Genomic DNA, 20,469 nt, shown 5'->3' with positions numbered 1-20,469 from the left:
GTGGATGACCCAGGATTTATGCTTTGGCTTTAGATAGTTACATAGTGACTCACAGACGACCCCTGGGGTGAGCCGAGGCACAGAGCAGTAGATTCTGTGTAGCTGACTCTAAGGGCAGCCACTACAGTGCACGGTGTGGCCTGCTTGAGGCTTTATCAGGGTATAGCTCCCTCCTGTGCACAGCGCTGGCAAGGTTGCCCTGTGCTTTGCTAATCCTACCTAGGCTTTCCTCCTGTGTTCTAAGCCCTCTGCTTTTGGTTTCAGTGGTCTCATGTGAAAAGGCAGGAAAAGCCTTTCCCTCAGACTTTGGTCAAGAAACCACCTTTTATTTTTTTCTTAAATCAAGAAAATGAAACAAGTGTGACTGTTTTAAATCGGAGCCAGTTCTGGATATTGATAGCACTGCTTGGTGCAAATGCTCATGTACTTGAAACCATCGCTTCCTTACCTTTTCTGCTGTTCTTGCTTTCAGTTTCTCTTTTTGGTTGTCATGTTAATTTCACACACACTGTTCCTTCACCCTGTGACTTCTGTCTATAAACACTCTTTGTGGAGCTAGGTCTGGTGGCGCACGCCTTTAATCCCAGCACTTGGGAGGCAGAGGCAGGTAGATCTCTTGAGTTTGAGGCCAGCCTGGTCTACAGAACAAGTTCCAGAACAGGCAGAGTTATGGAGAGAAACACTGTCTGACCCACCCCTTGCCCTCCCCACCTCCCAAAAAAATCCACAAAAAGTTAAGTGAACAAAACAAAAAATAAGAAACCTTCAGTAGCTTTGCCTTTAACAGTCAGTCTTAGCTGGTATGATACGCAGGGCTCTCTCCAGTTTGACTGCAGACCATTTTGTGTGTCTTGTACTTTCTTGGCTGTAGCAGAAAGGTCTATGACTTGAAGAGCAGTTACTCATTTGCTCTGTTGCTGACTGTGTTGCCTCCTAGTAGATGTTTACTATCTTTCAGCTTCACAAATGATGTTACTGTTTGTTCTCCTTGGGACCCAGGCTGATGCACATGTCTGCTGTGGCAGTCTAAATTGGAAGCATCTCTGAACAGTGTCATGTCTTTACTCTTTCCATGTTGGTTCTTAGATTAACTTGGATAGTTGGTCCAGGATAATGTTTTTGGATGTGGACCATGCGCGTACCTGTTGGGTATCTTGGAACTGGGGCAGTGGGTGGGTTGTTAAGCACCACGTATAACATTGAAGTTACTCATTGACTTTAGCCCTGACTGCTGCAGAAGGAAAACAAAAAGTTCTAAGTACTTGTTTTTAGAGTCTTGAAACTGGGTTATGCTGTGTATCCCAGGCTGCCCATGAACTGATAGTAATCTTGCCTCAGTTTTCCACTTGCTGGGACTACAAGACTGCATGGAGTGTTTGATACTTTGTTATGCTGCTGTTGAAAGTAATTACCACCCCTCCCTCCACCCCACCTCTTGGTTCTGAGAATCAAATCCAGGGTCTTGTGCATGGGTAAGCACATGGTCTACTATTGAGCTGTTTATTTAGCTGTACTACATTTAGTGTAACTAGTCCAGTATTAGTGTTGGGGTTGGATTTGAAGATAGATGTGACAGGGCCAGGCAGTGGAGGTGTGCACACCTTTGATTCTTCTGGAGGCAGAGACAGACAGGCAGATCTCTTGAGTTTAAGGCAACCTGATTGTACTGGCTAGTTTTGTGTCAACTTGACACAGCTGGAGTTATCACAGAGAAAGGAGCTTCAGTTGAGGAAATGCCTCCATGAGATCCAACTGTATTTTCTCAATTAGTGATCAAGGGGGAAAGGGCCCCTGGTGGGTGGGACCATCTCTGGGCTGGGAGTCTTGGGTTCTATAAGAGAGCAGGCTGAGCAAGCCAGGAAAGAACATCCCTCTATGGCCTCTGCATCAGCTCCTGCTTCCCGACCTGTTTGAGTTCCAGTCCTGACTTCCTTGGTGATAAACAGCAGTATGGAATTGTAAGCCAAATAAACCCTTTCCTCCCCAACTTGCTTCTTGGTCATGATGTTTATGCAGGAATAGAAACCCTGACTAAGACACTGATCTACAGAGAGAGTTCCAGCATGACAAGAGTTATACACAGAGAAATCCTGTCTTGAAAAACAAAACAACAAAAAAGTAGATGTGATGAATGTAACAGGTAAGGGTGTTGGCTTAAGGAAAAATGGACTGTGGCCTTATGAGGTTCTGGTAGTGCACAACAAAGCACTTCTGCATTTAAGTTTCTGAATGTGAGCAAGTTTGTTTCTAGTTACATGACACAGTGCTTAAAATAGAACTTAGCTAACTTGTACTTATATGGTGAATTTAAGGTGTTTTCCTAAAAAATTGTCACATGGGTCTTATTCTTAAGGATCAGAAAAGTTTCAGAGTAACTAGGTAGTTTTGTTTTTAAAATTTTAAAGTATCTCTCCAAAGGTTATTTATTTTTTTCTGTTTTTAAGGTGCTTTATTTATATCATAATATCTTTTTAATTGACATGTACTTGCACATATGAATGAGGTAAATGCTTTCCCAGTACTTTAAAATCACTGTGGCTGGGATGGTGGCTCCTTTGATCACCAGCACTCAGGTGACTGGGGCAGCTGGAGGCCAGTCTGGTTTACATATGTAGTGACTTCCAGATCAGCTAGGAGTACATAATGAGACCCTGTCTTGAAATTAAATAGATAGATGCAGAGACAGAGACAGAGACAGAGACAGAGAGAGATTGTGATTGTTGTAGATTCCAGGCTTCTACAAGTTACCCAAAAAAGGAATGAGGAGGAGTTGTCAGGGTTCTTGACACTTGACCGAGCAACCCGAGGAGGGGAAAGGAGGGTTACTGTGGCTCCTGATTTCTGAGGTTTCAGCCCAGGTTTGTTCCATTACTGCAGGCCTGTGGTAGAGCTAAACATCATGGTGGCAGGAGCTTAAGGAGAGCCACCAGAGAGGAGGGGGCCAGGGACAAGGCACCCTTCAAAAGCCACTCCCTGGTAACTGACGTCCTCTATCAGGGCCCCACTCTTAAGGTTTCTTCCACTAGTTTCTAAAATAGTACCTGCTGCTGGGGACCAAGTTCTGACCCACACGAGCCTGTGGGGACACTCATATTAAACCATAACATTCCATGCTTAGAACTTGGGTTATAGTGTAGTAGCTAGGATTTGTTTATTATTTACAAAGTGTCTCACATTCTTCCATTCATTTATGTGTTTTGAATGTGAGGTACTAGACTATTGGCTTGAGCGTATATATAATTACTTAAGCAGAAAATGTATGTGTTTTATGATTATAAGTGCAATGCATCAACTATTACTATCACAGGGGTTGTTTCTCAGACTCCTGGTGTTTCCTTGGGTATCTCTAGGTCAAAACCATTTTTCTAGTACCAGTAGGACATTGTTTGGTATGCTGACAATTATAACATCAGAGATGAATAAAGCCATTGTGATTTTCAAGATCCCTGCTGTGGTGTGACTGAATTATACCAGTGGTGTAGTCTCATCATCAGACTTTTGGAATTGAAATAGATATATGCTTTAAAAATAAAACAAACTGGTTATGTGCTTGGATAGTAGAATGTTTGCCTAGTTTGCCTAGTTTGCCTGAGGTCCTCAATATGATTCTCAACACACACACACACACATACACACACATACACATGCTTTCTCTTCCTCTCTCTTTCTATTTCTTTCTCTCTCTCTCTCAAGCAAGTAAAAGTGTACACACATGGTGTGGGAACGCAGGAAGACTGACTGGTTACATTTAATGCCCTTGATGAAGGAATAAAAGTTAGTGATTTGTCATTGAGCCCGTCTTAGCTTACCTTTTAGAGCATGTTGTTTGAAGTGCTTCTCCTGATAGCAGGCCTGATGATTAGTTCAGAAAAGAGCTTTGTGCAGTTGTTGAGCAGCAAACTAAACTAGCTGCCTTTCTAAGTAGAACACTATTTTTACTTGAAATAATTGCTTGGCAAAGTGTGGTTATACAGAGCAGGGTGGTATTTGGCATACATTTTCTTGAAAATAAAGTAAGCCTGTCACTACAAGGAAAACAACTGACAGTATTCATTGCTAATGATAAAATTTAAGCTTTCAAGGGGAAATTGAATTTTGGAAAACTACTGCACTTGCCACTATGAGTTTGACAGATTGCACACTTTACTCCTTTGATGCAATTGGTGTGATATGAGTAAGTGAGCTGTGCTTTAGACAGTAGTGAGCTGCATCACTGTTTGAAGAAGTGTGGAACTTGGCAAAGTCTCCATGTTTTGACATGAGATTTCATGTAGCCTAGGCTGGTTTTGGACTGTGGATGTAGCTCAGCATGACCCTCCTGCCTCTTTCAAGTGCTAGGATTTTAGGTGTGGAACCACCATGCTCAGTTGAACTCAACATTTTTTTTTTTTAAATAACCAGTGCATGGTTTTATAAAGTCATGTATGAGAAAAGATCAATTGGAATGGAGATTAGACCAATGAATTTTTGTTTGTTGAGATAGGATTTCATGTAGTCCTAGCTGGTTTTAAATTTGTTTTTGTTGTTGTTTTGAGAAAGGGTCTCAGGGATCCCAGGCTAGCCTCAAGTTCTCTATGTACCTAAGATGACCTTGAACTTGTGATCTTTCTGTGTTCACTTTTAAAGTGTTAGGATTATAGACATGTACCACATTGTTTGTTTTTTGTAGTGCTAGAAATTGAACTCAGGGCTTCTCAGAGTTTCCTGCTAGATAAACACTCTACTAAATGGAACTATAGTCCAGGCACTGACCTTCAACCTCCTTTTCTCCTCTTTGCACCTACCAAATGCTGGTAGGTGTACCACCAAGCTTTTGAAATGACTTTTGGTTTTTTGAGACAGAGTTTCTTTGTATAGCCCTGTCTAACAATGAACATTTGTTATTTATTAAAAGTCATTTTGAAAGTCAGGTGTGGTAGTGCACACCTTTAATCCCCAGCACATGCCTTTTGAGTTTCTGTGCTGACTTCCCTCAGTGATGGACTTTTAACGTAGGATATACTACAATTAAATAAGAAACCCCTTCCTGGAGTTGCTTTTCAGTCATGGTGTTTATCACAGCAATAGAAACCCTAATTAAGACAAAATCCAATGTTTTCTATTTTGATTTGTAATACAGTAGATTTTTCTTTTTCTTTGTAGTCCTGGGGTTCAAACCAGGGCCTCTTCTATGATAGGCAAAGAGTTCTTCCATTGAGCTTCAGCTCCAATCCTAGTAACTTAGTTTTGATAGATTCAACACAAAGGGAAAGGGCTATCCTTCTTTCTTTCTTTCTTTCTTTCTTTCTTTCTTTCTTTCTTTCTTTCTTTCTCTCTCCCTCCCTCCCTCCCTCCCTCCCTCCCTCCCTCCCTTCTTTTTTTATAAAATAGAGTTTATTCAGGGCATAGGGAGGGAAGTTAAGAGGGTAGTAGAGACAGAGAAAGGCAGAAAGAGGGAGAGAGTAGAGAAGTTGAAGCCAGCCATGAACAGGTGGGGGGGGGGGGGGGAAGGGAATAGGGAAGGGAGCGGGGAAGGGAAGAGCCCAAGTGGGCAAGAGAGAAACAAGAGAACAAGAGAGGCAAGAGCCTCCATTTTCAAGAATATAAAAACTGTGATAATGTAAATATTTTTTGAAAAAATATGAAGAGTTCTACTACAGGAGTTTCTAGTTTCAAATGAGACTGTCCCTTTTACTCCATTTCTGACATTTTTTATAGTTTAAAAGACAAAAAAGCGTTTGCTTATAGAGAAAGTATCCACTAACAAGTTGGCCGACCCATAGCTTTTAGTGGTGTCCTGTGTCTCTGCAGCCAGTGTGCTGGACGAATGTGCTGGGAGTGCTTTCCTTCTTTCACAGTATGAGGGATATTTAGTTCTGTTGTTGGTTATTTGATTTGTTGGTTTTTTTGAGGTTATGTCTCAACCCTGCATTGTCATGAATGAGAAGTGTATGGACAAATGAACAGTCTGTGAGATGTGCTCTAACCCAATTGTAGCTAATAATTTCCTCTCTAGCAGAGCTTAGCTCTTGCAAATATATCTGTGATTGATTTATAATTTACATGTTTGTTTTCTGTCTCTCCCTTTTGGGATGAAAGCCAAACAGCTATACAACTGGGTCCTTTTATATTTTTGTCTACACTTTTTTCCCCATTCTTTGACAACTTCGTATATGCATATAATACATTCAGGTCACCCTACCCCTGCACTTCTTAGGGTTCTGGTCACCCCATCCTCTGTCTGGTCATCCCAGCCCATCTGTACTTCTCAGGATGGGGTCTGGAAAACTGGCTTCTCCTTTCCTCCAGTGTCTTTGTAGAATTTTAAGACCGGAAGAAAATCAGATGAGGTGCATGTCTGTAACCCTATCACTTGAGTGGTTGAGGCAGAAGGATTGCTGTAAGTTTGAGGTCAACCTAAGTTCCATAGGGAGTCTAAGGCTAGCCTAGGAAAGACTGGAAAAGAAACACTGGTCTAGAAGTCCTTCTAATGAGATTTCACAATATTGTAGCCTCTTAAAGGTAAAAGACCTCTTTAAGAGTTGTGCAATGGCTGGAGTGATGATTCAGCTGTTAAGAACGCTGGCTGCTCTTGCAGAGGGTCCAGGTTTGATCCCCAGGGGATCTGATAATGTCTTCTGGCCTTCATAGGCACACAAGTAGTGCACAGACACATGTGCAGACAAAATAACTACATATAAAAATTATTTTAAGGGCTGGAGAGATGGCTCAGTGGTTAAGAGCACTGACTGCTCTTCCAGAGATCCTGAGTTCAATTCCCAGCAACCACATGGTGGCTGACATCCATCTATAACAAGATCTGCCCTCTTCTGATATGTCTGAAGACAGCAACAGTGTATTCATACATATAAATAAATAAATCTTTTTTAAAATTTAATTTTAAAAAGGGGAGGTTAGAGGCACTTGGAGAGATGGTTTGGTGCTAAAAGTGCTTGTTATGCAAGCATTAGGGCCTGAGTTCAAGTCCCTAAAACCCAGGTTAAAAGCTGGATGCAGCCATGGACCTGTGACTCCTGTACTGTGTAGAGTAGTGGTATAAATAAAACAGCTTCTTCAAGATTGAAATATTCCATCCTGTAGGAAAGCTCTTTAATCAGGAAGGTAAACAACTTAAACAACTTCAGGAAGTCCCTGAAACTCATATTCACTAGGGCCATACCTGTCAGACAGAGGAAAGGCTGAGATTCCTTCTGAGGCTAGCTGAACAGAGCTGCAAAGAAACTCAGACAAGCTGAGCTGCAAAGAAGACTCTGAGACCAGAACAACTGCCTGGGAGAAACAAAACCCAGTTGAGATGCCTAGAAGTTGTTTAGACCAAAGTCACCTGGAAAAGACACACACCTACTTATTGAGCTTCCTGAAGGCTGTGCTATGTACTGCAGATTTCCCAGTTTTTGTGAGCTGTCAATCATGTGGGGCTGGTCTTGGTGATGCAGCTGTTTTTGAGTCATTTCTGCTCTTGTAGGTACAACCACTCACCCATACTTTACCATTCCAGTAAAACTTAGGATTTACCAAGTTGGACTATCCGCACTTTGGTCTGTCCTGGGGTCCCTATCTAGAATGAATAGACACGTGTGTTGTGTTTCCCCAAGGAAAGGTTTGTCATACAACAGCTGGAGACTAGAGGATTGCTAGGCCTTAATGGTTGGCATCCTAGCTCTAGATTCAGTGATAGACCCTGTCTGGAGGGAATAAGACAGATCAGTAGAGCAGGGGACTCAGCAGCAGCATCTGGCCCCTGTGAGTACTGGTTATGTACATGATACACATGTACATATGCATATACCTCCCACATATCACACACACAACACACACTACATAATGTTTTGCATTTAACTATAATTAGAGAAAAGAACATGAAGTTAGTGTAATTAAAACCTGAATTAATTTTTTTCCATTTGTACACATTCATTATACGAAATGCTGGTTGGATGATGACATTTTCATGCATATATAGCATCATGCATGTATAGCATGTCCTTTGTTTATATACCCCTCCCTGTCATGCCTTAGTTCTACTCCTGCTGCTCCCCTTCCTCTTCTTAGATACTCCCTTATACACAAAGTGCATGTGTGTGTGCACACTCTGGATTCCACATACAAAAGAAAAGGCATTTGATTTTGTTTTGTTTTGAGTTTGACTTAACATGGTGCTTCCCAGTTCCATCCATTTCTTGCTCATGCCATCATTTCTTCTTGTTTATGAGAGAATAAAAGTTCATTGTGTGTATATACAACATTTTCTTTACCCCTTCAACTGTTGATGGACATCTAGGTGATCCAGTGTTGGCTGTTGTGACTAATGTCATAAACATGGCTGTCACATACATACATCTCTGCTTTATGCTGACTTAGTTTCTTTGGGTAGATGGACCCAGGAGTGGTTTAGTTGGATGACATGGTAATCTTGTTTTTAGGTTTTTTTTCTTTTGTTACTCCTGAACTTGGTCTCAGGAATAATGCAGACTAATGGGAGCAATGATAATTAATAACCCTTGATTCCAGACTCTTTTTAGAAAGCTAATTCTTGCTGTATGTAGCAACTTTTATATAAAAGTTTGTCTTGACTCTCTTCTGCACCATTGTAAGGAAAAATGAGATCTGTCTTTACTTAGCAGGATCACGTGCATATAAGCACTGTTGGGGGGAGGCCTGGGCAGTGCTTTTGGGTTAAACTGGTGCATGGTCAGTGGTCAGTTCTTGTTCAGTACATTTTTTTATAAGTAACCCCTCATCCTGAATTGGTCAGTGTCTTCCAGAGTCGATGGAAAGGAACAAGTACAGAGGGCAGTGCTGAGCATTTGGGTACAGAGGTCTAGAATCAGATAGGCTTCCCTTTCTCCCTGTAGTGAAATAGCTTCCTTTTTATTCATACATTTTTTTGCATATCTGAAGGAATGAGGTTGTCTGTGTGAGCCAGTGGTGAAGACTCAGTGCTGGGAGGTTTAGGCCAAGTGCTTTGATTCTGGGATTCCTCTTCTCTCCTAGCCTCTTGCCTCCCTCCTCAATGGTTGTGGTAGTGGTTGTTTTTTAAATGTCATTTATTTTTAAACTAGTGTTTGCTAAGGTAAATTAACTACAATCTATTAATAGCAAGAGAAACTTAAATAATGTTGCCTTTCTTTCAGTTGTATGTTGTAAGGCAGAATGTCATTGTGTCATCCAGACTGGCCTCTTGATTTTCCTTGCTCTGCTGAGATTAGGGACATGTGGTATTGTGTTATATACTTGGCTGACCATTGAGCTAACATGTACAAGTGTAGGGGGGGAGGGATCGTGTGAGTGTGTGTGTGTGTGTTAGTATCATGAATGGAAGTGGGTAGGTGTGTTTGCCTATGTGGAGGCTAGCAGTTGGTGCTTGTTAGTCTCGCTGAAGCTGGAGCTTGCTGTTTCAGCAGTATCAGCATGTTGGCTGGGTGGATCTTGAGCTCCTGATTTCAAAGCCTTCCCAGCCTCTCTACATTGTAGCAGGTTCAGTGTAGGACTTGGGATCTGACTTTGGAGTCTGGGTTCACACCCTTCTAACTCTGTAAACTCAAGTAAATTCTCTTGGTACTCTGAAGTAGCTCTGATACAGGCTCTTCAGGCTTTTCCTACTTCTGGGATCCAGAATTTGAGAAACCTTGTATAATTATAGAATATGTTCATTCCTTTTCTCTCTCTCTCTCCCCTCCCCTCCCCTCCCCTCCCCTCCCCTCCCCTCCCCTCCCCTCCCCTCCCCTCCCTCTCCCCTCCCTTCCCCTCCCCTCCCTTCCTCTTCCCTCCTCTGTGTGTGTTTGTGTGTGTGTGTGTATGTCAAAAGTTCATCTCCATTTAGGCTTCTTAATATGTCTCCATGTATGTTTGTGCACTTCATGTTTGCCTGGTGCCCTTGGAGTCCAGAGGAGGGCATCAGATCCCCTGGAACTGTAGTCACTGACAGCTGGGAGCCACCATGTGGGTGCTTACATGGCGAATTGACCCCAGGTCCTCTGGAAAAACAGCCATTGCTCTTAACCACTGAGCCATCTCTTCAGCCTCTGACAGTACTGATTTTTCAAAGACCTATCTATAGCCTGAACACAGAACACATCTCCTAAGTTTCTCTTAGACTTCCCACTTCCTTCGTCGCACTTCCTTCTTACCTTTCACACAGATAAACAGCTCCTGCTGGTGAGTCTGACTTTAGCTAGAAACCTTGTTGTTTAAGCTTACCCTACTAAAGGTTACTTCATTAAGGTCCCAAGCCCTACTTTTATAACATTTCATGGACATCCATGTTCTTATCCCACTGCCTCCTTACTTTGTTGTCTCATTTCTGTAGCTCCCCTTTAGCATTCCCTCCTACCATTCCTGAGTCTGTCCTGGGTGACACTGTCCTCTGTCCTGGCTAATCTTTGTGCTAAGTAAGACCCTGGTGTTGCTTAGTGATGAAGCGCTCTGGACTCAGGAGGCTTGGGGTCAGGCAACAGCATTTTACAATCAGACCTCAATTTTGTAAGACTTATTTATTTAATATATATGAGTCCACTGTAGCTGTACAGATGGCTGTGAGCCACCATGTAGTTGCTAGAAATTGATCTCAGGACCTCTGCTCACTCCAGCCCTGTGCACTCTGGCCTAAAGATTTATTTATTATTATACGTAAGTACACTGTAGCTGTCTTCAGACACGACACACCAGAAGAGGGCATCAGATCTCATTACGGATGGTTGTGAGCCACCATGTGGTTGCTGGGATTTGAACTCAGATCTTCGGAAGAGCAGTCAATGCATTTACCCACTAAGCCCCAGACCTCAAATTTAGTGTCAGTTTTCTTATACATAGGGTAGGAATTACTAAGAGTTTGTGTTGTGGGTTCAAATTTGTGCAAAGAAAAGAAATCATGTTTACTAGTACATATGTTGCAGGCACATTTAGACATTTAACATACATATATATTATTATTTTAAAGATTTATTAACTTTTATGTGTATTGATGCTCTGTTTACATGTCTGTGTGAAGGTCTCAGATCCTCTTGAACTGAAGTTATATACAGTTGCGAACTCTATTTTGGGGTTGGGAATTGAACTTGGGTTCTCTGGAAGAGCAGCCAGTGTTCCCAACCACTGAGCCACCTCTCCAGCACCACATTTTATTATTTTGATTCACCTGAGTCAGTGACAAAACTGTAATTGAAAATGTTTCTAAGATTACAAGACTGTACTGATTGTATGAACTGTTTCCCAAGAGCATAATTCATTTAATAGTTAGAACAGTATAGAATTTTGCATTTAAGGAATCATTGAACATGTATAATATTCCCCCCCCCCTTCCTTCCTTGTTAGTTTGTTTTCTTCAAAAAATGATTTTGAGACAGTCTTGCTTTGTGGTCTAGCCTAGTTTTAAACTAGCAATCCTGTCCTAGTCTCCCAAATGCTAGAATTTTTGTGCCACTACTCCTGGCAATCCTCTGTGTGTGTGTGTGTGTGTGTGTGTGTGTGTGTGTGTGTGTGAGAGAGAGAGAGAGAGAGAGAGAGAGAGAGAGAATGTGTGTGAGTATGTATGTGTTTGTGTGTATATACTTGCCCCATAGCCAGTGTGTGGAGGTTAGAGGACAACTATAGATGTTGGTTTTCTTCTACTTAGTGAGTTCCAAAGATTAAACAGGTACTGAGGCTTGGCAGCAAGGGCTTTTACCCACTGAGTCATCTCAGCAGCACCCATAATCCCCCCCCTTTTAAAAGTGGAAGTATACCTCCCAAATTATAATTTGATAAATTAGCATCTAACCAGTACAAATCTTATGCATAGTATTACCATCCTGGCATGCAGTGGTGTTGGACTAGCGTAGTTTATCCTCCTGCTCATCTCTTGCTCCTTCCTAAGCTCCCTCTGTGTGTGGAGTAGGTAGGTGCCTGACCATCCGTGGAAGAAGCGTTTCTAGCACATCTACATGCAGAGCAGCCTTTTCCTTAAATAAGAACCATATTTTCTTGTCTCTGCACATGAAGTTGGTCAATGTGTTAGTGTTTTAAATTCTAGAATTTTAAATTAAATTAAACTAAACTTAATACTGTGTCCAAATTTTTAAAACAGTCTGAGTTAGATTTATTATTTTTAGTATTCATGTTAACAAGAAGGAGCTTTTTGAAGCCTATAGCCATATGTTTCACGGAATGTGGTAGGACATAGATGGGGATGACGTGTAAATCATCTATCAAAAAGGGAAACCATGGTAACCCTTTCACAATGTTAAGTTTGTACATTGCTTGAAGGAAAATGGCATCTCTGTTTACATATAATCACAATATTTTGTCATCTTTTGAGAGCATAGTGTAATCAGTATGATGGACTGGAGGCTGAGAGATGAAGGTGCTAGCTGGAGGGCTGGTGCTGCAGATCACTTTCCAGTTGTCTTGTGTTGAGAAATAAATAACAGATGAGATACTGGAAGGGAGATGATCATGGAGAGGGATGCCCCCAACCTGATTTACTACTTTGACTAGAAACTGTCTGACTAGGTTTTCTGGTTGAACTAGGTGTTGTTGACAAATTGCTAATCTCCCAGTTGGTTACTGTTTTGTGATTTTATTTCTAGCTTTATTCTCCTCTCCTCTCCTCTCCTCTCCTCTCCTCTCCTCTCCTCTCCTCTCCTCTCCTCTCCTCTCCTCTCCTCTCCTCGTTTGTTTGTTTGTTGGTTGTTTGTTTTGAAAGACTATGCCTTTTTGTAGCCAAGGCTACTCTGGAACTCACTATGTAGTAGCCTAGTCTGGCCTCACAGCAGTTATCCTGCCTCAGGTTCTAGGCTTATAGACCCAGCTTATGAACTATTTCTAATGGGAATGATCAGAAATGGTCCAGAATTAAGAATTCTAGTTTCATTGAATAATATGACTTTTAAAATAATGAATAAAATATTTTAATTTTACTATTCTTTTATTAATGTGTCTAATTTCTTGGGTAGAAGAAGAGAAGACCAGAACTCTCACTTCGCATCTTAGCCGGCCTGCACCTTACTTTGTAGACCAGACTGGGCTGGAACTTACTTTGTGGATAACAGACCTCCATCAGTCCCCTTACCTTTCCCTAATGCTAGATTAAAGGCACGAGTCACCATGCCTAGCTTAAATGTAGAACTTTAGGTTTATAGAAAATAATGTTATAGCTAAAATAAGACATCATTAACTGCTTATTTTGTCTGTTAAGAATTCACTCTAGTTTATACTTGGTTATATAGTGATAGTAGATAAGACTCCCAATGCAGAGTCTGCTTTCTGACTGACCTGAAACCACCACAGCAGGAAGTGAATGGGAGAGATTGTGTTTAGCTGCAGGGACCTATTCTTGCTCACAATGTGGATACTACTTTGTTTGTGTTAAGATTTACTTATAGCCGGGTGTGGTGGCGCACGCCTTTAATCCCAGCACTCGGGAGGCAGAGGCAGGCGGATTTCTGAGTTCGAGGCCAGCCTGGTCTACAAAGCGAGTTCCAGGACAGCCAGAGCTACACAGAGAAACCCTGTCTCGAAAAACTAAAAAAAAAAAAAAAAGTAAAAAAAAAAAAAAAAAAAAGATTTACTTATTTAAATGAGTACATTGTAGCAAGCAGTCTTCAGACACACCAGAAGAGGGCATCAGATCTCATTGAGATGGTTGTGAGCTACCTTATAGTTGCTGGGAATTGAACTCTGGACCTCTGGAAAAGTACTCAGTGTTCTTAACCACTGAGCCATCTTTCTAGCCCCCAACACAAGTTTTAATAAGGAAGATCATAGCTAGTGAGAATGAAAAACTGGTATTTTCTATTTAATTGCCAAATGTACTTTTTTCCCTTGTGTAGTTGGGAATAGGTGTGTGTGTGTGTGTGTATAAGTTTTATGTATCTACAAAGGAGGTTGAGGGTCTTTGGAATGACAGACATTCCATTCCTCACTATAATTCCCTGAAGACACTTAATCTTTTTGGGGGGTGAGGGGGAGCTTAGGATCTAAATGGCAGTCTGTGAGAAAGAGAACAAAAAACACAGAAGGAAGACTTGTTAGAAACCCTCCAGGACATGCATCTCTAAATGTAAACGCTTAACAGTTACTAGCCCAGGCAAAAACACGCTAAAAATTCATTGCCAAGGCATGATGCTGTAACATTTGAGAACACCTAAAGAGAAAATTCTGCAAGCTTCCACATGGGAGATATACAGGTAACCATGAAGGATTAGAGATGAATGTTACTGGGGCTGCTGTTTGAGATAATGTCTCCTGGAATACAGGCTGGCATCAAACACACAGTTTAGCTGAGGGTGACTTTGATCTTCTGATCCCTTTGCCTCTAACTCCCCACGTGCTAGGAGGTAGATAGCATAGCATCTAAGTTTTTTTTTTTAATGTTTTTAAAAGATGTATTATATATTATGTATTTATGTGTTCTGTCTCCATTATGTGTACCATGCATGCCTCCTGCCCTCCGAGATCAGAAGAGGTAGTCAGAGCCCTAGAACTGGAGTTAAAGATGGTGGGGAACCACCATGTAAATGCTGGGAACTGAGCCTGGGCACTCTACAAGAGCAGCAAATCCTTTGAACTGCTGAGCCTTCTCTTTAGTTCTCTTTAGTTTAGTTATTGAACCAGACTTGAGGATTGAATGTGAGGAAGTGTTGATTGTATAATGCAAGGAATATAAAAGACGCCGGGCGTGGTGGCGCACGCATTTAATCCCAGCACTTGGGAGGCAGAGGCTGGCGGATTTCTGAGTTCAAGGCTAGCCTGGTCTACAAAGTGAGTTAGTTCCAGGACAGCCACAGCTATACAGAGAAACCCAATCTTAAAAAACCAAAAAAAGAAAAAAAAAAAAAAAAAAAGACACCTCCCATGCCCCTCTTTCTCAGAAATCTACTGGAGAAAAGAACCCATTAAGAGAAGCCAAGATAGGAGGAACAGAGACAAGGAAACGGCTTAGTGTGGGATACAGATGGGAGATCCTGGGAAACATCAAAGGGGAATTCTGTGACCATAACTGTGCACTGGGTTCAGATCTAACTGTCCACATTGGAGCCTTGGAGCTGGCTACCAGGCTATAGTTTTAGGAAGAAAGAGTTCTCTAATTCTAGCACTCATGGATTTGAGGTGTAAGAAGATAATGAATTTGAAGCTAGTCTTAGCTATATAGCAAGTTCTCAGGCTAGTTTAAGCTATAAGGGGAAAATCCTGTCTCAAAAACAAAACAAGACAATTCAAAAGAAAGCCAAATCAACACTTGGGAGGCAGAGGCAGGCGGATTTCTGAGTTCAAGGCCAGCCTGGTCTACAAAGTGAGTTCCAGGACAGCCCGGCTACACAGAGAAACTCTGTCTCGAAAACACAAAACAAACAAAAAAAAAAAAAAGTGCACGTGGGGCTGGAGGGAGCACAGTGGCTTAAGAACTTGCTGTTCTTCCTGAGAACCTGTGTTTGGTTCCCAGCATCCACATCAGATGGCTTTTAACTGTTTATAACTCCAATTCCAGGGCTTCTGATCACCTCCCCCTCTGGCCTCCTTGGGCATCCACATGCAGGTGTACATCACATAAATAAAAACAACATTTTTAAATAGAATTTTAAGATTATGTATGTATCTGTCTGACTAAAAATAAAACACTTTAGAAAGATCACAGAGTACTCTTCTGTGCAGAGTGTACACATTTCAACCATTGAATCCCCTAGGATCTGAGAACTCTTATCATCCAACGATTGTCATCAGCAGAATGCTGAGATCTCCTAGGAGGTGGAGATTCTAACAGCCATTGTGCTTGATATTATCCTCAGTTCTAAGGGTTCATTTTGCTGTAGTTTTAACAAATGAAGAATTTTAAGCACATTGCAGATTAAAATATATATCAGTTCAGCATCTCAGAAATACTTAAATGATTTGTTTTCCTGTGTGTTGTCAAGACTTCTGAATGGTGAATTAATTCTCTGCAGCTTTTCACTTGAGTGATGCCTAAGATGGGTGGACCTTTTCTGACCCCTTCTTCAAGTCTTTGAAATACTGTGCCTATTACTGTCTCCTAAGAGTATGCAAAAACTGTTCCCGTAATAGCAAGAAACACCACCTTGCCTTTCACTGTGTAAGGTTATCAGGTGCAATTAATGGTAAATTGAGCCCACACACATCTTAGCCATAACTTTTTTTTTTTTTAGTTCAAATGATGAAGCTTGAACAGGAAACTGAAGTAAAGTATGTTCATTTTTTAATTGATTCCCACCTCCTCAAAATGTTTCTATTATATTTGAAGTAGAATTAGTTATGGGCATTCAACAGATTGTTTCCTGTGTGAAAAATGATGATGCCCGTCTCGACAACCTAACTATGATAATAAATCAAATCCTCTTCTTTTTAAAAGCTCAAACTAGGAGCCTTGACTTGTCGCTAGCAACTGTCTTGAGTGTGTATATGTAAGTATTATTTTAGTGGTTGCTATTGTTTGCTTTGCCTTTTTTGAGGCAGACAAAATGTAATTGACAGCTGTCAGGTTTATTTTGTCACTTAACTTTTTTTTGATCCTTCAAGCAAGAGATTTTATTTTATGTAAACTGTCAGTGACAATGCATAGAAATACAATAATACAGCTGTGCTACATTTAGTCTTATATTCACAATTAAGGACAGACGTTACCATCATTGAAATTTGTGGTAATTATTGAATTGCTGTTTTTGTTTGTGGCTTAGAGAATAGAATTGAATTAAAAGAAGTTATTTCTCTCTAAAATTTCATGCTGTTTTCCCCTACCTACCCGTTTTAGAACAAATACATTTTGCCTTTGTGATAACTGCTGGCTAGTGTTAGTTGACAGAATCTAGAATCACCTGGAGATGGGCCTCTGGCCATCCCTGTGAGGGAGTATCTTGGTTTTGTTAGTGTGGGAAGACCTGCCCACTGTGGGCAATACCACTCCCTGGCTGTTACTAGCAATTGTGAGTTCTGGATTTTATAAATGGAGAAAAGGGGCTGAGTAGCATGAATGAATTCGTTGCTCTGTTTTCAGTTTAGAATGTGATGTGGTCAGCTTCTTTATGCTCCTCTCAAAGTCACTTCCCCACCACGATGAACTTTGCCCTTAAATTTTGAGCCAAACAGTCCCCTTCCCCTTAAGTTGCTTTTGTCCGAGTATTTTATCACGAGGCTGGGGGTAGAGGAAGAACAGTAAGACAGTGTGTTGTTTGAACGAGACTATCCCCTATAGGCTCTGATGGTTCAATACTTGGTCACCAGTTGGTGGCACTGTTTGGACAGGTTTAGGACATGTGGCCTTGCTGGAAGGGCCTTATCACTGGAGGTGGGCTTTGAGAGTTTAAAGCCTCATCCATCCCATTCCGAGTTTGCTCTCTCTGCTTCCTGTTTGCTGTTTGAGTTGTGAGCGCTCATCTGTTCTTGCTGCCTACAGTCAGAAGTCCCTACCATGATGCATCCATAGGGAACCATAAGTTTAAATACACCTAAGTTGTCTTGGTCATGGTTTATCACAGCAACACAAAAGTAAGACCAACCAATTCCCAATTTGTTTTTAATTACTAATCCTTGATGTTTGATTTTGTTTCTTGAAATAAGGATCATTCCTATTGAATCTCAAGTAAGCCTTAAACTGGAGTTCCTTCTTTTTCAGCCTCCCAAATACTAGCACAGATGTCCAGCTTAAGTAAATATAAATGTATAAATATAATACATTTCTGGGAGTGGAGAGTTGGTTTGTGGTTAAGAGCACTTGCTGCAGCTTTTCCAGAGGATCCAAGTTCTGTTCTCAGTGCCCTTTTGGGGCATCTCACACTACTTATAATTCTTTCTTTGGGTTCCAGTATCCTCTTCTGACCTCTGCAGGCTCCTGCACACATGTAGATACACTGATACAGACACACAGACACACAGACGTGCAGACACTCATATATTAGGAGAGTGATATGAGTATCCTAAGGAAAACTTGTAGGAAGTAGTTTATCCATTATGTGGATGCTGAGGACTGACAAGTACCTGTAACCACTCAGCCATGCTGTCTCTATTCTAGTCTCCCTTCTCCTTCCCTTCCTCTCTTGACAGGGTCTTACTGTATAGCCCTGGCTAGCCTGGAACTTTTCTATGTGTAGACCAGGTTGTCTCAAAGAGATCTGCCTTCTAAGTGGTGGGATTACAGATTGTTCCATCATGCCTGACAGTTCTCTTTTCCCAATTATTTTATACCTTTCTTGGATGTTTTAGTGAGTAGGGAAAAGATACCATTGTTGTCCTATTTACAGCCTTTGTTAGTATTCAAAAAGAAAATACCTATATCAAGCTGGCTTAGAACTTAGATCCCCCTCTCTGTCTCCCACTTGATGCTGTTTCAGTTGTTGGCCATTGTGCTCAGCAGTTTGTTCCCAGCGTCTGGGTTACAACTTTGTATGCCTCTGTAAAGCATAAGCATTTGGGCATTGATTTCAATGATTTACCACTGTGCACTCCACCTCCGTTCATTCCTTCACTGTCCAGATAGTTGATAACAAGCTCTGGTTCTAGATGCAGAAAATAAAATGGTCGCAGGCCCTAGTTCTAGAACAGTTATCAGCCCTGGAAAACCTTTGTCTAGGCAAGGAATTGCCATATGGCTAGAAAAGCCAGTGCAGCAGAATAATTATGTACGTAAATATCTGAGAAATGGCCAGAAGAGAGAGAGACAGTAAAACAGTTTCAATCTGCTAGGACGAGCTGGTGAAGCTGGACCTGAAGGCAGGAACAGTGGAAGGACTGTTTATCTTTGACTGGCCATCTGTGTTGCATCATAGTACTTCACTCGTTGGTCACTTTTGGGGGCTGTTCTGCTACCTGAAAGGACCCTCTAGTGCAGTGATTCTCATTCTGTGGGTTGTGGCCCCTTTGGGAGGGAAGGTTAGTCAAATAAATCCTGTGCAAAGGTCATCTAAGACCATTGGAAAACACAGATATTTACGCTACAGTTCATAACAGTAGCAAAATTACAGTTATGAAGTAGCAAAGTGATTTTATGGTGTGTGTGTATGTGGGTCACTACAACATGAGGAACTCTGAAAGGGTCACAACCAGTGAGAACCACTGGTCTAATGTGTTAGCCGAGAAAGAGGGTATTTATAATGAGTGGTATGGGAAGGTAGGGGAGGCAGTGCAGCCACTGTGTGGTGTTATTTGATATGAGGCCAGAGCATCCAACAGTTAAGGAATAGAGGATTTAATGAATTTAAGCTTGCAGGTGTGTGTCCATCCTGGCATTTCCTGTCAGAGACAGGACTTCCATAAGTAGCAGTGTGGTTTTTGGTTCCCCTTTCTGTTACTTTAAAATGGGAGGTTCAGATTAGATCTCCATGTTCTTAGAAGGTGGGGGAAAGTAGATGAAATAAATTGTGAACACAGGATTAATGAAGGTAAGTAGATTTCTGTTGTGTGGCTTCACCTAGTATGGTTGTACAGATGGAATTCCTGATGGCTTAAATGAGAAGTGCAAGCTTTAGCATCTGATGAGACTGCCAGCTAGCTGTATAGAAGGAAAGACTCAGAGGTAAGCCACAGGAAGAGAGCAACTGTCCTTGAATTCCAGAGTTAGTAGAGAGCAGTACTTGATGATGTGACTGGTTTTGAGGTGGGGTGTCTGTCTGGCTTTAATATAATTAATGGGTTTTCCCCAGAAGGTGGGAATACTCCTGTGGGCACGTTACTCTCTTTGCCATCCACAGTCTGTGCTTCTATTATTATTGAGAATTATTAAGTGCTTATTGATATTGCTCTTTTATAATCAATGTCACATGGAAATCCATAAACTTATACATACCACTTTTAAAGTTTCTTTGCTATTAATTAGTTAAACTTTGTTTAAAATAGGATGGTAAATGGGCTGGCATTTAAGCAAACCATATGAAGAGGCTAAATACAAATTTTAAAATTGTAGATTATGGTTTCAGATACTAATATTTTACATTTTACTTTTTTTCTCTAAGCAAATGGTTATGAGCCTTAGAGTTTCTGAACTCCAAGTACTGTTGGGCTACGCTGGGAGGAACAAGCACGGACGCAAACACGAACTGCTTACAAAAGCCCTGCATTTGTTAAAGGCTGGCTGTAGTCCTGCTGTACAAATGAAAATTAAAGAACTCTACAGGAGGCGGTTCCCTCAGAAAATTATGACGCCTGCGGACTTGTCTATCCCCAACGTGCATTCAAGTCCTATGCCTCCGACTCTTTCTCCATCCACCATTCCACAGCTCACTTATGATGGTCACCCTGCATCATCCCCACTACTCCCTGTTTCTCTTCTGGGACCTAAACATGAACTGGAACTCCCACATCTCACATCAGCGCTGCACCCAGTTCATCCGGACATAAAGCTGCAAAAGCTACCATTCTATGACCTGTTGGACGAACTGATCAAACCCACCAGTCTAGGTAAGAGTGATGTGGAACTGTTTGGTCATGCTGTGCTTAGCGTTTTTCTTAGACTTTAAGCTTGACTCTGTTTATGTTTGGTAGTAGTGTCAG

At 41.4% G+C, this 20,469-nt stretch overlaps 1 protein-coding gene across 2 annotated transcripts in view; it reads left to right on the top strand.

Moving 5' to 3' along the window:
* Positions 1-20,469, top strand: part of Pias1 (protein inhibitor of activated STAT 1) — a 110,754-nt gene that overhangs the window by 16,121 nt on the left and 74,164 nt on the right. For both annotated transcript variants that reach the window (XM_085844694.1, XM_021171432.3), the window contains exon 2: positions 19,932-20,376. In XM_085844694.1, the coding sequence (XP_085700820.1) occupies positions 19,935-20,376 (442 nt within the window). In that variant the 5' untranslated portion in view covers positions 19,932-19,934. The remainder of the gene's footprint in view (positions 1-19,931; positions 20,377-20,469) is intronic.

The sequence above is a fragment of the Mus caroli genome, unplaced genomic scaffold (genome assembly GCF_978045245.1).
Source record: "Mus caroli unplaced genomic scaffold, Mus_caroli_1 scaffold_11, whole genome shotgun sequence".
In the NCBI taxonomy this organism is placed as follows: domain Eukaryota; kingdom Metazoa; phylum Chordata; class Mammalia; order Rodentia; family Muridae; genus Mus; species Mus caroli.
The sequence above is the reverse complement of the archived record's forward strand: the minus strand, read 5'-3'. Positions and strand labels throughout refer to the sequence as shown.